This window comes from Triplophysa rosa, linkage group LG7 (genome assembly GCF_024868665.1).
Source record: "Triplophysa rosa linkage group LG7, Trosa_1v2, whole genome shotgun sequence".
In the NCBI taxonomy this organism is placed as follows: Eukaryota; Metazoa; Chordata; class Actinopteri; order Cypriniformes; family Nemacheilidae; genus Triplophysa; species Triplophysa rosa.
In genome coordinates this window covers 16,948,533-16,964,846 of record NC_079896.1, presented here as the reverse complement: position 1 = coordinate 16,964,846, position 16,314 = coordinate 16,948,533, and the positions used below count along the sequence as shown (strand labels likewise).

Genomic DNA, 16,314 nt, shown 5'->3' with positions numbered 1-16,314 from the left:
TTGTCCTACTTTTGGAGTCAATGGGTGGCAAGATATGTTTGGTTATAAGCATTCTTCCAAATATCTTTGTATTAATCAGAACAAAGAAATTTGTACAGATTTGGAACATCTCGAAGGTGAGTAAATTATGACAGAATTTTCATTTTTGGGTGAAGTATCCCTTTCAGCCCACGTTTCAAAAACGCCCATCACTACTTGTCACTGGTCCTCTAATTCGGTAGGTGGCGTTGTCACTAAAAACCTAGGGTCCTAGAAATACGTCCTGGGACTGCGGTCCTAAAAATGCAGCTTCAGTTGGTTTGCTAGGGAACTGATTGTTGCTGCAGCATCGTGTCGCTGGATGATGGCTGCGTCGAAGCCTATAGAACCTCAGTCATGCAGTGGACTTTCCCGATGGCAGCTGGCACTTATGGTAGGGACTCCAGTAGTCTTTGGCGTTGGAGCTGTGTACCTCTGGAGGCGAAGACGCGGCAGAGACAAGCAAGCGAAAACAAACGGAGAAAGGAAAACTCCCGAAGGCAGCGCTAGCCCTGTTCATGGTCAGCAAGGCACGAGCAGTGTGGGACTGGAGAGCATGGTAATACGCCAAAATGTAAAGATGTATTCACTCTTTCCTTAATCCAGCACATTACTTTATTTTGACCTGTTATTAATTCACGTAAATGTTTATTTTACATTTTAAATCCACCGTATACTCCTTTCAAGGACAAGGGTACAGACTAGCCTGGGTAGCAATTTAGCTAATGAGTTTCAAAATTAAAGTGTTAAAACCTGAGTTGTCAAACATAAATGTCTGTTATTCTTACTTTGATAACTCTACATAATGGTAATTTATTCAACGTTCATGTATAATCGTGCAGAATTGTTGAACATCTATTGATATATTTAAAAAACAAGCATATTTCTAAGACATTATAGTGTTGTGCAGTGCGAAGCAGCAGTCGGGCAGGTTCATCACAAACATTCGCTTCATATTGCTTGTGTTGACAGTGTCCTGTCTATATAATGAGTGTATATCCACATTAAAATCGTTTCATGCGTGAAAAATTGCAATAAGGTTTTGTCATAGCGTCTAAACCTTTTCCTTTATTTTTGACGAAGAATCACCGCATTTACGTTTCTCTGCTATTTTTCCTTTTGGTTTTTATGTTAACACGAACGTTGACGCCTATGGAGGACTAAACCTGCAAAAATTATAAATAAATGAATGTATAAATAAATAAATATATAAATGTAATAATATGAAAATAAATACAGGAATGAATGGTTTGATAAAACAAAATAATTCGTTTTAGCTATTATTGATCTTAGCTTTAACTTTTCTTTTCATTTTTTAAATTGATTTATTATTTTTTGTGTCCATTTTTAATTATTTTTAATTATTATTATTTTTTATTTTTAGATTATTTTATTTATCCTTTCCTTTTATTTTTACATTTATTTATTTATACGTTTATTTATTTTTATATTTATTTATTATCGCATGTATTTATTTCCACTTTTATTTATTTATTCTTGTATTTATTCTTACTTTTCTGTGTCTTGTATGATAATTAGATGGGTTGGTCTTGCCTACTATTGGTTCAGCGTAGATTGAAGCGTTCGATCGATTACTCTTGACTTGTTTTGGACTAACGTCACGTCACTCACTGATCGTTTGCTTCGTGTATAACGTTAAGTAACTATGGCGGGCGCACAATTAGCTAGAGAGTTACAGCATTTAGCCAATGAAGTCGATAACCATGCATCAAATGACTATGTGTCATTCAGATTAGATGCACTTATTGATGATTTATTACAGATTGACGGCGAGATAAATGACAAAGTTCTCCCTCGGTTGTTAGCCTCTTTGCAGCACATTCAAAGTCTGTGCGAGTCAGAGGGTGCTATGGTAGTGTTACAGTTCAACTGGTGAAAATCATAAAGCACAAAATGTAATAAGGTTTAACTACACAGATGAGCTTGTAAACCGAAGTCGCAAGCTAACGCTTTGTCAAAGTGATAGTTATAAGCAGCCTTTCGGTTAGAAAAAGCGTAAAGATTTAATGTAACATGATGTAACATAATGTAAATGAATTGAGACATAGTGAACTTAAGTCACAAGTTAACACGGTAGTAATGAGCATCGTTCTTTCACTACAGGGGCCATCAAATGGAAACCATTCCTTCTAAAAAGACGTGGTTACTAAACGGTACTCGTAAACTACATTCCATAAGAGATAAATAACACAGAGGTCACAAGTTAAAACGGGCATATTCCCTTGATTCATCCAGCTGCATATTGTTGTGTGACATCTTGATATTATTGCAAAGATCCGCAGCAGCTAGCATTGCGAAATAGCTTAGTGTGATTGTTACCGTAGTGACACGCTGCCTCGCTTTATTGTATGGGTACGAATCCCGTGTCAAATCGCTTTATTTATTTTTTCACCTCGCTTCAGCCGTTACGGGCGATCATACCAATAATTTGCAATCTTAACAAGAATGTCAAAATCATGTAACAAGAAAGTCTGTGTTTATTAGACATCTTAATATCAAGTCGTCTTGTGCTTTCAGAATCGACGAATCTGCTGAGGTCGTTCATGCACCTCTTTGGCAGAGGACCTGTAACCGGAACTTGGTCACCACCTTAGCACCCCCTGACTCGCACAGATTTTGAAGAATTTTGTCATTTGTCAATCTGTAATAAATCCTCAATAAATGCATCTAATCTGAATGACACATAGTCATTTGATGCATGGTTATCGACTTCATTGGCTAAATGCTGTAACTCTCTAGCTAATTGTGCGCACGCCATAAACGTTATACACGAAGCAAACGATCAGTGAGTGACGTGACGTTAGTCCAAAACAAGTCAAGAGTAATCGATCAAACGCTTCAATCTACGCTGAACCAATAGTAGGCAAGACCAACCCATCTAATTATCATACAAGACACAGAAAAGTAAGAATAAATACAAGAATAAATAAATAAAAATGGAAATAAATACATGCGATAATAAATAAATATAAAAATAAATAAACGTATAAATAAATAAATGTAAAAATAAAAGGAAATGATAAATAAAATAATCTAAAAATAAAAAAATAATAATAATTAAAAATAATTAAAAATGGACACAAAAAATAATAAATCAATTTAAAAAATGAAAAGAAAAGTTAAAGCTAAGATCAATAATAGCTAAAACGAATTATTTTGTTTTATCAAACCATTCATTCCTGTATTTATTTTCATATTATTACATTTATTCGTTTATATATTTATTTATTTATTTATACATTCATTTATTTATAATTTTTGCAGGTTTAGTCCTCCATAGACGCCTGACAGAGGACGTTTCTCATGTGAGTCTCATAGTGAGAACAGCCAATGACAGTGCTTCCAGCTACCGCGAAGCCCCGTGTGAATGTCTGCCGATGGAGCCGAAATTGTTTTAATAATTATTTTATACAAGATATAACCATTTTTGACTGCATTATCTTGGCATTGTAAGCACGTGATTTTTTTAAAACATACAAAAACATTTTTATTTAAAATGATTAGTGGAACATTTTATGCAGCTTTATTTAACCTCAAAGCATGTCAGCTCGACCCCAGGTTGGGAACCACTGGTATAAATAACACAAGCGCTTTGCCCTTCTTGATCAACCAGTGTTATGCCACGTCTCGTCGCGACTCAACAAAGACAATAAACCCAAAATAAATACTAAATATAAAAAGACATTATAAACACGACATTTGTTGCCTCTAGTGGGAACATTATTACTGATAATTAGGACTTATGTTGTCTTTTTTCACGTTGCGCGCGTGTCTGCATTTGCAGATCGCAAACACATGACAAACTCAACTCGCGTTAGTCCGTAACAAAGTCTTTTACAATAAAAATATACTTGCAGGTTGCGAATCTGAAGCGCCAGCGAAGTTTTAATGGTTGGAATTTGTGCTACCCTCGTGTTGTGATTGGGTTGGGGGAGGGGTTATTTAGGTGTAAGGGTTGGGTTGGGGGAGGGGTTAGTCCTGATTTTTATGGAGGTAGCAAAATTTGATAGGGATGCATAAATTGGCAGAACACAGGCCTTGATCTCTCCGTTCATGAAGCGATCATCTGTGAAATGCGCTGCACAAACTTGAACATTCGGATTGTACTTTTCTGGAACAGTGTTGTAAATAAAATGTAACCATTAGTTTTTAGTTGTCTCATCTTTTGGCAGGGCAAACAAAGAGTCTTTCTTTTCGCAACAAAACACACAGCGTCTCCTCGTTAGGGCTGTCACGATTATTAAATAATCGTCTCATCGCGATTGTTTGACCTCATCGCGATGATTTCGGATCATCGCAATTATCGCACATCTCTATAGAAGACACTAGGGGGAGCTGTAGTGCATCTGCATATTGCATATTTTAGTGTATATATTGTTACTAAAGCATGGTAATACTTGTAAAATGTACCACCACAACACAATCACTTAAAAAAAAAAAAAACATATACAAATTACCTGCAGTATAATTTAATATTATTTAAGCAAATCTCAGTGTGAAAACCAGTCTACCAAAATTTCATTAACACACAAGTAAAATTTTACTGTAGTCTTGCAAGTGAGAAAAAATTTGAAATCAAATTTTAATGGTGGCTTCAATTCACACCTGATCAATTTACTTCATTTACAAGTATTTGGTGGTTGTATTATTGACAGGTAAAAGCCTAAACCTTAAATATATGATGACCCAATTTTTTCCGATGTATTTCCATGAAAAAAACATAGTCTTGTATTCAGAACAATATGGTCGTTTCAATCGCTGAATCAAAAATGAATGAGAATTAAATGTCAAAGCTCAAAAACAGACAATTAATCGCCATAATCGCCAAAGCCCTAAAACAGACAATTAATCGCCATAATCGCAATGATTTATTAGACAATTAATCGTCAATCAAATTTCATAATCGTGACAGCCCTACTCCTCGTGCGACATGGCTGAGGCGGTGACGATACAATGAGATTTAAAAGTACGCCCACCTCACTTGCGTTTATATTTGGTCGGTCTTAAGTCAAATCATGTTACGAAGTGACGTACATTCGTCGGGGTGTGGTTTAGGGCTGCAACAACTAATTGATAAAATCGATAATGCAATTCGTTGTCAACGAATTTCATTATCGATTAGTTGGTCTGTGACGTCACTTGCGAGCTGCGCAGTTACAAATCAAGCGCGTCTTCTTCCCTTTTAAAATGACCATTTTAGATGTGTCCTTCCGTGCAGCATGAGCTGCGCAGTTTTAAAGTCACACGTGTCTCTCCGTGCTGCACGAGGTGCGCAGTTTGAAAGTAACACGTGTCTCTCCGTGGATGCGTCTCCGTGCGGGACAAGTTGCGCAGTTTAAAGTCAGACGTGTCTCTCGGTTCATGCGTCTCTCCGTACAGCGCGAGGTGCGCAGTTTTAAAGTCCGACGTGTTCTGCATGCATCTCTTCAAGCTGCGCAGTTTTAAAGTTTAAAGAGGAGAGGTGTTTTAAATGACAAAATTAAAGATTATATTAGTAAAACCCAATTTGTTGTGTTTGCACTTTGCAAAGTACATAATAGGCTAAATACCCTGATTTGGTGGTTTATTTAGTTCAGAGGTGGGTAACGAAGTACATTTTCTTGAGTACTGTACTTAAGTACACTTTTTGAGTATTTGTACTGAAGTATTACTTTTTCTGTTTACTTTTTACTGTACTTCACTACATTTGAATGACAAATATCTCACTTTTCGTGGCACAAAAAAATTATTTCCTTGGCCGACCTTCCTCTCGCTCCCACGTTTTTGGAGAGACTATTGTCAGTTGCTTCTAATATGACACACCTGAATCAACTCACCAGGTGTGTTAATTATGGAGACATTCACAACATTTTGGGAGAAGGCTAATGAGTTCAGTTGTGTATACTTTTCCCATATCTGATTTACTTATTATAAGCAAAAGATGTAATTACATGTTATCAGATTAATCGATTAATCGAAAAAATAATTGTCCAACTAATCGACTATCAAAATAATCATTAGTTGCAGCCCTAGTGTGGTTACACGAGGTGTTTCAGGCAGGTCTGGGTTTGCATTCGCCTTTAGATAAATACATCTTTTGTTCCGACACTTTAATTTTAGCAATTTTACGTGTCTAATACATGCATGGGCAACTTATAACACACCAAAGACACAGAAAAACACGTATTTCCGCCATATGACCCCTTTAAGCTAGCTTGGCATAATCGTACATTAGTTCTATTTAAAAGTAAATAAAAGTGAGCGGAACACCATTGTTCTAAATAGTATAATTAATTTGGGATATCATGTCAGTCAAGTCATATTCATGAAATGTCAGCGTGGTGTAAAAACCATTCATGGAGCAATTTTGTTAATGTTGTGCAAGAAGACGTGACAGGAAATGAGATCACAGAGAGGAACCCCTGGGTTGGGTTCAGCCCCGACAAAACGTTGCAAAAAGCTTTTTAAACTGAAACGGTGGTGCGTTGAACACCCTGTTCTGATTAGGGATGCACCGAAACTAAAATTCTTGGCCGAAGCCGAACATGATGTGAAACACTTGGCCGAAGGCCGAATAATACCGAACACCAAACATGGATTTTTGCATTTCTTCTATTTATTAAGCCATTTTTTCACTATTGCACAAACTGAATAGTCAAAATGTGCTTTTTATATTTTGTCTTGTTTTTCAATAAAATACAATACAACTTAATATAAAATTGAGCAAAACAAAGTAAATTCAAACAAAAAATTGAGCCCTCTCCCTTCATGAATAGCCTATATTAATTAGGCCTATAACTGACTGCTAAAATAATGTCATGTAAGTTACTCTGTACCCCTACAACAAAACAGTTAATTAAAAACTGTCATTCCACATTAGGCCATAAGCTAAAAATACGAATAAACTAAAACTGTTGGATTATTATAGGCTACATTGCAAAATGATTTGAGAAAAAAAAACATCCAATGCAAGCAATTCTGACGGATGCTGACTGACAACCATTTCGGTTCACGTCTCTCCTCCAAACTCCGCCGACAAAAGCTGACTGTCACTGTTCTCTCAGAAGGTGCACAGAACATACTTTGACAAGTTGTTTAGTACAGGGAACTGTGTGCACGCAACGACTGTATGATGTCAAAAGATGTCGCGAGCGGCGGGGCTACTGTCAGACAGCCCGCATCCGTCTGAAGTAAAGTTACCGACAGGCGGGGGCGTCGCACCCGTGGGGACTTTTCCCGGTGAGAGGGTTCAACACCCGCACTTTTTCTGCAGTTTTTCCACAGTGTTGCACAAACGCCTTACAGCAGTCGCTCCTCCATTTCTCTGGCCGCTCTGTGTCTGCGCTTGCTGCGGCTGCCTCCTCTCCCCTCCCTCTCAAACATGACACCGGCTTTGAGTGTGACCAGCTGATGATTGGCTGTTCTGCCTTAAGTCCCGCCTCTCTTGGTGTGTTAGATTTATCGTTCAGCTCGTGCTGAGGAGGTGGGAACTAATGGTTATGGTTATTTACATCTCCCTTTTCTAGGTACTTTGAATGAGTGTTTATGCTTTCGAGGTTTTTAAATAAGCTTGATATGTGTTTGGGAAGATGTTCAGTTTGTTTTGTTGACATGTCGAGTGTCTTCTGTATTATATTTCGTTTTTTGGACTAATGCTAATTGCTAATTGGGATATTGTTCAGCAGCTAGCTAAATTCGGTTATGTATGTGGAATGCAATGTATAAAGTAACTGTGATGAAGAAGGCAGGGAATTGACGAGGAGGAGGGACAAATTGTCATTGTTAAGCAGTGTATTTATGGGTTTATTGCCAGTGCAATTGATTTTGATATTTTGAGCATTGTTTGTTGATTAGCTGTAGTGTTGTCACGGTACCAAAATTTCAGTAGTCGGTACCAATACCAGTAAAATTCCACGGTTCTCGGTACCAATTTCGGTACCAAAGCAAAACACCAGTACATGCTAATTGAAACAATTTTATTAATAAAGCTCATTGTTAATATAAATGTATAGAAAGCAATGCCATTTTGTACAACATGAAGTATAAGTTAATTGTTGCTGAAACTGTTGTTTGCTCTCTGCTGATGCTGATGAACATCCTCCTCAGTCTGCTGCTGTAGAAGACAAATAGAATAAACTTCAGTAAGTCAACTGACTGAACAAACATGCATAAGCAATATTAAAACAAACCTCTGTTTTTATACTGCATTTACACAAGATTACTTACATTAAGGTAACTGTATATTGAAATAATAAATGCAACAGATATATTTTTCTTTAGTTTAAATGTGGCTTTTTAAACCTAATAAAGTTATCCAAGACACATTACTAGTAATACAGTTAGTATGATAGTTTTCTAGCACATAGATTGCAGATAGGCCTATATAAAATAGGTACTGTAAACCCCACCCTGTCCTCCCATTTCTTTTACCCCATTACAGTTATAAAAGCATTAAATGGTTAATAAGGACACTTGACTGGATTAGCATTGGCGCTAACAAATTAACACGCAAACAGGGACGTTTATTTTAACGTAACCTTTAAATTTAACATATGATACAACAAACGCGAACAGAATTTGAAACTTACTTGAACTTGTAAACTTAAATCCGGATGCTTCCTCGTTTCACCACAAAACTCTGTTCGTTTTCTTCGTGATATGACTTTAATCTGAAGTATTTCTGTATCTTCGTGATATGACTTTAATCTGAAGTATTTCTCTTGTGGATCGGAGCCGCGCTTATCCGCTCATATCCGCTCATCACGTCTTATTGCGTAAAAAAGTTTCCGACTGACAACCTGTCAGACAGAGCATCAGTACTCGGTGGTACCGGGTCTTATGAAAATTAGGTACCGACAACTTTTTTATTTTTAGGTACCGACTTGGACCCGAAGTACCGGTACTTTTGACAACACTAGAATAGTTTTGTGGATACTTACCTGTTGTGTTTGATTGTACCTGTGGAGGAGAAAAAAGTGAGAAATGATGTCATTGTTTGCATACCTGTTGAAGAACTATGAAAGAAAAGTGTATATTATTTTAATGTTTAAAAACAGTAAATTGTTATATTATTTATACCACCAGAGAAAAAGCTTTGTGTGGGTGTTTTTTTGTGTGTTTTTTTTATCTCCCCCTTTCAAGGCGCAAGTAAGCAAAATTGATCAGTCTCAGTCACAGTCCTGTCAGACCCATTTCACTATCAAGCTTACCACAGAGTGTGTTTTTATACTTTTCTAGTATCACTCATTTAAATGGGAAGCTTTTTATATCTTGTATGTTATACCTTTTGTAACCTTCTGTCATTGTATTCATCGTTTTTATTGTTAACAAACCACATCCATCCCCCGCACTTTTGAAAAGCTTGCTACGCCCCTGCCGACCGGTAAAGACGCTTTCATTCGGAAATTTACTTCCGTGCGGCAAGTCCCGTGCTGTGTCTTTCTCTGACACTTTAAAATGCTCCACACACGCACACACACACACACACACTGCCAAAATGTTTGCGGCAGTAATAAAGCGCACGCATGTCTCTGTCTCTCTCTCTCTCTCTCTCTCTCTCTCTCTCTCTCTCTCTCTCTCTCTCTCTCTCTCTCCCTCTCTCTCTCTCTCTCTCTCTCTCTCTCTCTCTCTCTCTCTCTCTCTCTCTCTCTCTCTCTCTCTCTCTCTCTCTCTCTCTCTCTCCGTCTCTCTCTCTCTCTCTCTCTCTCTCTCTCTCTCTCTCTCTCTCTCTCTGCGCTGGTTGCTGCTTGATCGTATCACGAGTCATGTTCGGTAAAATTTATTCGGCCACTTCACATATTCGGCCGAATATGTGAAACTAGGGATGCACCGACATTTTCGGTGGCCGAACATTCGGTGCATCCCTAGTTCTGATGACGCAAGAGTTGCAACTATGGCAGCTGAGAAGGCCATTCTTTGTGTTCTTTTTGAAGAATTTTCGCAGCCTGGTGAAATCGGTATAAATACATGTTTAAAGTCCGGTTTCTCTAGCCGTTGTTGATGTTCAAATCACCAAAACAAACACACCCCTACCCCCATCTTTGGCTTTTGTCAGTGCTCGGCTAGGCTAATGTCCGTCCTGTGCACTGTGCACAAGGAAAACATTTCACTGGATAGGATATTTCCTTTATTTCAGCTGCATGTACGAACACTTGTCATGGAAAAAAAGGCAACATGTTTTTGAGCACATTCACACCCAGCTGCAATTCAGGTAAAAATATTATCCGATTGCGTGAAACATGGATTCTGTCTTCCGACCTTGCTTTTGATTAAAGTGTGAGGGAGAGAGACGGTTCAGAAACCAATGTGTTCGACTTCATTAAGCGCTGCGCAGAACGATCGGAATATGACATCAATGTTCCATGAGAGCGTTTTAAAATCATATGGAGCACTCTGTCCCACAATGCTTTTATGCTGTTCGGTCTGCGCAACACCGAATGAAGTCAAACACTTTAGTTTGGAGACAGAGGGAGTTCTCTTTCCTGCACTAATCAAAAATTAGTTTTACGCACTCGCACCAATGTGACCCTATGAAATTTTACCTCGCACGTTATAAAAATGATCGCATTTGTGAGCATTTTGGTCGCATTCTAGAGCCTTGACCGTATAACGGGCTGCAGCGGACACATTTGTAAACGACTTTACTTGAACCTATTGTGCGAGCTGTCTCTTTAATACCGGCGTGGGTTATATACATGTTGCTGCTGGTTGGGCTGACATTTTTGACACACCCACCAAACAAGAGAATACGTATCTCAAACTCCGTTGCACACCGTTTCCAGGAATGATGTTGTTCAATGCGGAAACCGTAGCAAAACGTTGCACACCGGTTTGAGCTTGAACATGCCCCTGGTGACGTTAACAGCTGCATGCAAATGTTAGAAACTCTTTTTAAAAAGTTAGATAATTTGACATTTTTAGGGTGTGGTGAGGTATTCTTAGGTATACATGTCAAATGGTATGACCCCAGCAATATATAAAAAATTCATAGTCATTATAAAATGAGTATTAACTTTAAAAATTTCATTTGAAATATTCCATGTAATGCCATATGTGTTTACATGTGTCCATTTATGACTGTCAAACTTGATTTTAAATCGAAAAGTCAAATAGTGTAACTGGTTACACCATTGGACTCGTATTACAAACCTTTCTGTTAGGGGCCAATTTAGTTCGTAGAATGAAATGTATACATGCATATATAAATGATTTAATAATGTAGCAGGGTGTCTACATTTGAACATAAATTCAGTGCTAAAAGAAATGATACAATTTCTGATATTTTATCATTAATACAATAAAAGACTACGCACATGCGCCGGATGCTCACATGTTTCCAAGATGGCGCCAGGATGTTTGCTGGCTTGCCGTCACAGTCTGTCCTTACCTGTTTTAGTATTTTTGATCCTTGTTTGTTTTATTACGTGCTCTGTTTGCTCCCCTCTGGTGTATGATCGCCTAACTTTATTGAATATCCAGTTGGCGGTTTCCGATAGTTTGTTTCGCGATACCAGAGTAGACTGGTATCCGTATAACTGGTATGTGCCTGTGCCAGCTCGCTGAGGAAGGTTTGTTACCTGCCTGGTTGTCTGTGCTTGTGGAGGAAATGTCGAAGGAAACGTGGGAAGCACACTGGGGGCCTCGTGAGATCAAAGAAAATTGGGAGGTTTCCGTTTATCAGTCCACCGTTCTCCGTGGCGGAGATCGCGGAGGTGAACATGAGATTTTCATATCTTGTGCCGGTCTTTCAGTCTTCCGTTTTGATGTCCCAGTCTTCGCGGATGGTTCCTGTAAGGCGGTCTGCCGTTCGTGGTGTTAACCACCTAAACCTTCACTCTGTAAGTGATGGGAATCTGGTAAACATTTTCGATCAATCTTCTCTTGATACTCCAAGTAGGTATTACCAACTGACAGGATGCCTGAGAGCGTAATGCACAAGAAGGACTGTAATACAAGAGAAGTTCACTCAAGTACTGAGGAGCAGTTTAGGGCTTTATAGGTAATAAGCAAGATTTTAAAGTTAATGCAATGCTTTATAGGTAACCAGTGCAAGGTTGACAGAACTGGGCTAATATGTTCATACTTTTTTGTACGTGTAAGAACTCGAGCTGCTGTGTTTTGGACCAGTTGGAGTTTTTGTAATAAGCCTGCAGGGCAACCACCAGTAATCTTGTCTTGATGTCATGAATGCATGAATTAACTTCTCTGCATTTTACATTGACAGCATATGACGTAGTTGAGATATATTCTTAAAATAAAAAAACGCAATTTTAAAGGTGTTGGCGACGTGGCTCTCAAATGACAGATTACTATCGAATAGAACGCCAAAATTCTTAGCTGACGATGAGGGTTTTATGGAACATCCGTCAATAGTTGAGCAGTATTCTTGGTTGTTACGTATGGCGGTTTTCGGTCCAATAAGTAACACTTCTGTTTTGTCCGAGTTCAGTAATAAAAAGTTGTTACTCACCCAGTTTTTTATATCACCTATGCATTTCATTATTTGGTGGAACTGCTGTGTTTCATGAGGCTTCGAGGAAATATAAAGTTGAGTATCATCAGCATAACAGTGAAAGCTAACTCAGTGTCACTTTATTATATCTCCTAGAGGTAGCATGTATAATGCGAAGAGCAGAGGCCCTTAGACTGAGCCCTTTGGTACACTGTACTGGACTTGCGATTTGCGTGACACCTCATTGTTTATTGCGACAAATTGAAAACTACAGACTGAAAGATGGTCAAACGAGTATTTGATTTGTTACTTTCAGTACGTTCACACTGCAAGCCTTAATGCTCATTTCCGATTTTTTGCTCAGATCTGATTTTTTGTTCGGCTGTTCACACTATTTTTAAAATGTGGCCAATATCAGATTCTCCAGTGTGAACTGGTGATGGTTATAAACTGAATCGCATGCGCAAAACAACAATAACACATAACACACAGCACGTTTTCATACAGAAATAAGCAAGGGTCAAGTCAGCGGGTGTGTTTGACTTTATGCGGTGCTGAGCGGGTTGTTCTCGCAGCGTGATTCCTGGAGCAGTCCGCTCTTTGGCTGTGCACATGCTGGTTTGCACATCCCAGCATGGAGTAGAACACACCTAAAGCTTCTGTTTTACAACCGTGTCAACACGCACACGAGTGGTGGATGCAAAGCGATAAAAGACAATAGACACCATTAATGCGTTTGTCATATTGCATCGCGCTGTATCCAGTGGCAAAATTGCTTATTATAACGGCTCACGTGCGGTAGACAGTGCAAGGGCTTATGTTTATAATCTGATGCTTAATGTTTGGCAACCGAGCTGTAAAGTGCACTTCCGTCAACAGAATAGCGTGTGAAGCTTTAAATCAGCACAGAATTGTGACGCATGTCGATCTACAATGATGCAAAAGTTGAATGAATTCCGATATGACCGTTCAGACTAGGGGTGGGAAAAAAATCGATATGGCGATTTATCGCGACATTTCAGCCCGCGAGACGTTATCGATACTCTGGCACAAAGTATCGATTTTTTTTCAAATACAAAATATCTAAATTCATACCTGCACTGTTACACTGTGCTTACCAGAACGGCAGTACCCACATATTTCTTGTGGTGATGCTCCCAGATTACGGATGGTCAGATGAACGGAAATTGTAATTCACAGCGGAGAAGAAATACGAGCATAATGGCGGACCAACAACAAATTAGAGATGCGCCAGCGTCTTTTAAATCAAAAGTTTGGGCGCACTTTGGATTTCGTAGTGATTATAATTAAGTAGGCGTGGTTAACTCGGTGCTCTCCCCGCAGTGCTCGTGCAGGGGTGCAGGTATCTGCGTGTGCATATTAAAAAAACTCATTCTCACGTATTTCAGAAGTCAAAATTGTTTTGTAAATCTGTAAATAGTTTTAATAAAGTTAAACTTTAAGCGAGCCGAGGCGAAACTTGTGTTGAAATGCGCGATGATCCTCATAGCGTGAGCGCTTTGACGTGACGTGCCGCAAACCCCTGTTTTGGGAGACGCGTGTGGAGTCACCAGAGACTCACAGTCCAAAGACAAGTGCAGTAGTATACAAGTATAAACAAACCTAAAGACAGAGAGTCGCAACACACTAAAAATGCTCATCTAATAGATCCTTTTTTCCTTTCATTTACAGATGTCGTGATGTATTGTTATAGAATTGCCAAGCAATATATCGATTATCGCAGAATCGGTGCATTGTGATATTATCGTATCGTGAGCCCTGTATCGCGTATCGAATCATATCGGGAGGTACCCTGCGATTCCCACCCCTAGTTCAGACTGAGGTCGCATTGCGAAACATCAGACCTGTATATGATTTAGGACCACATATGGAAGTGGCTCAGGTCAGATTATAAAAGATCGGATTCCATGTGGTTAGTCCTGTTCACACTGTTGTAGAGAATCTAGCATAAACCAAATGGTCGGAGTCATTGAAAGACGAGCCAGCAACCCCCACTCCCTTTTGTCCTGGTTTCTTTTGCTATCATCATCAAAAGACCATAGCAAAAACCTGGCTCCAGGGGTCTGGTTTTAGAGTTTTGATAACATTTTGTCTCTCTGTTGGATATTTACAACCCCAATGCTTCAAAGAATTGGTGAGAAGTCTCTGTGTTGGATATTTACAACCCCAATGCTTCAAAGAATTGGTGAGAAGTCTCTGTCTCATCTCTAACTTAACATCTGAGGCTAACCAGAGAAATGTCCCTGACAATAGGAACTTATGTGATTAAACTCTCCTTTTCTATATATACTGTATATCTAACTATCTAGGTTGTGTTGGTGCTCGTGCCATTTTAAATAGTCTGTCACCGTTAGATATACAAGTTTAATTCAGGCTTTGTTTGTATGCGTTCCATCTGAATGAATCATGACTTGTTGCAATTCAAACCTGTCCATTTTTTATATCTAAATGTTTGTCTTTACAATTCCTCATTGTATATATACATTGTGTGACCATAGAACACTTTCTTTTCATTATGTTATAATTGGGAATGATATTTTGTAAAGTTGCCAGGAGGTCATAAAGATGCAAATTAGCTGTTGAGTGGACAAAGAACCTCTTCCCTGCTCAACTCTGATTGGTCGATTCAAACTCAGGTGGGCATGCCCTCTCATGAGGTTAAATATCGAGCGTGCTCTGAAAACCTCCTCTTGTCTTTTCGTCCTCTCTTCTCTTCCGGCTTCGTGTCTTCCTCCGGTCTCAGAATAGCTGAGACCTGAGCTATAGAATAGCTGCGTTAAGTCTGTGCCACTTTGTTAAAGATGATTTTTATTGGTGTTCAGAAATCGCTGCCATGGCATGCCCTCTCTCTCTCTCTCTCTCTCTCTCTCTCTCTCTCTCTCTCTTCTCACTCTTTCTCCCTCCGCGCTTCCAAGCGCATTTGTGTTTCATGTATTTGTTTGTTTTATGCGATCGTCATTGTTTTTGTTATCATGTAGAGTAGAGTTTAATAAACAACCATATATATTCATTGTGATGGGTTTTCTGTATTCACGCTCACAGACTTGTTCCCTTGTACTGTGTTTCGATTTACGCTACCTTTGCTCTAAATCCTGTTTGGTAAAGTCACGTTACTTATGGCCATGAGATAATGTAAAGTATATAATATCATTGAGGCATTTGCTGGACGAATGCATACAAGTATTGTTATGCTTTATATTACTAATCAGAGACCGTAAAATATGTATATTTGATCACTAAACTAAACTAATTCCTTGACTGAAATTGATGCTTTAAATAACTCATTTCATGGATATGATCTTGAAAGATCTGGTGGAGAACCATATTTGTTGAGCTTTGCTCATCAATATAATAACGTTAGCTAAAACCGCTACACTGTCATGCAGTAAACAGATCTGGGTCGCATATGAGCAAAAAAAATCGGATTTTGGTAGCAGTGTGAATGTGGTCTTTGTTATGGGTTCATTAATTCACATGTTTTTTCATCATAACTCCCAATTTGCAGAGCTCTGAGTTAACCACGCCTACTTATTTACATTCCACAGAATAAACGGAATAGAAAAATCTCTTACGGTTGACATTTTATTCTGCGGTAACAGCATATTCTGTCATTCCGTGCATCCCTACCATTGAAACAGGGTGATGAATGCGCTTTGAAATCTCTGCGTGAACGTCTGACAGAGGTCAAGTGTTGGCTGGCTAATAACTAGGGCTGCAACGACGCGTCGATGTGCGTGAAATGCATCGACGTGTTGTATTATTTACGTTTATCTGCTGTAATAGCAGTTTCTGTTTCCGGGCGTGTGTAAGTTAATCAGCAGAAC

General features: G+C 38.7%; 1 protein-coding gene across 1 annotated transcript in view; it reads left to right on the top strand.

Annotated features, from left to right (window-relative positions):
• Positions 1 to 287: 287 nt before the first annotated feature.
• tomm70a (translocase of outer mitochondrial membrane 70 homolog A (S. cerevisiae)) overlaps positions 288 to 16,314 on the top strand; it is a 76,680-nt gene continuing 60,653 nt past the window's right edge. The window contains exon 1 of the mRNA XM_057338104.1: positions 288 to 577. Coding sequence (XP_057194087.1) covers positions 341 to 577 — 237 coding nt within the window. The 5' untranslated portion in view covers positions 288 to 340. The remainder of the gene's footprint in view (positions 578 to 16,314) is intronic.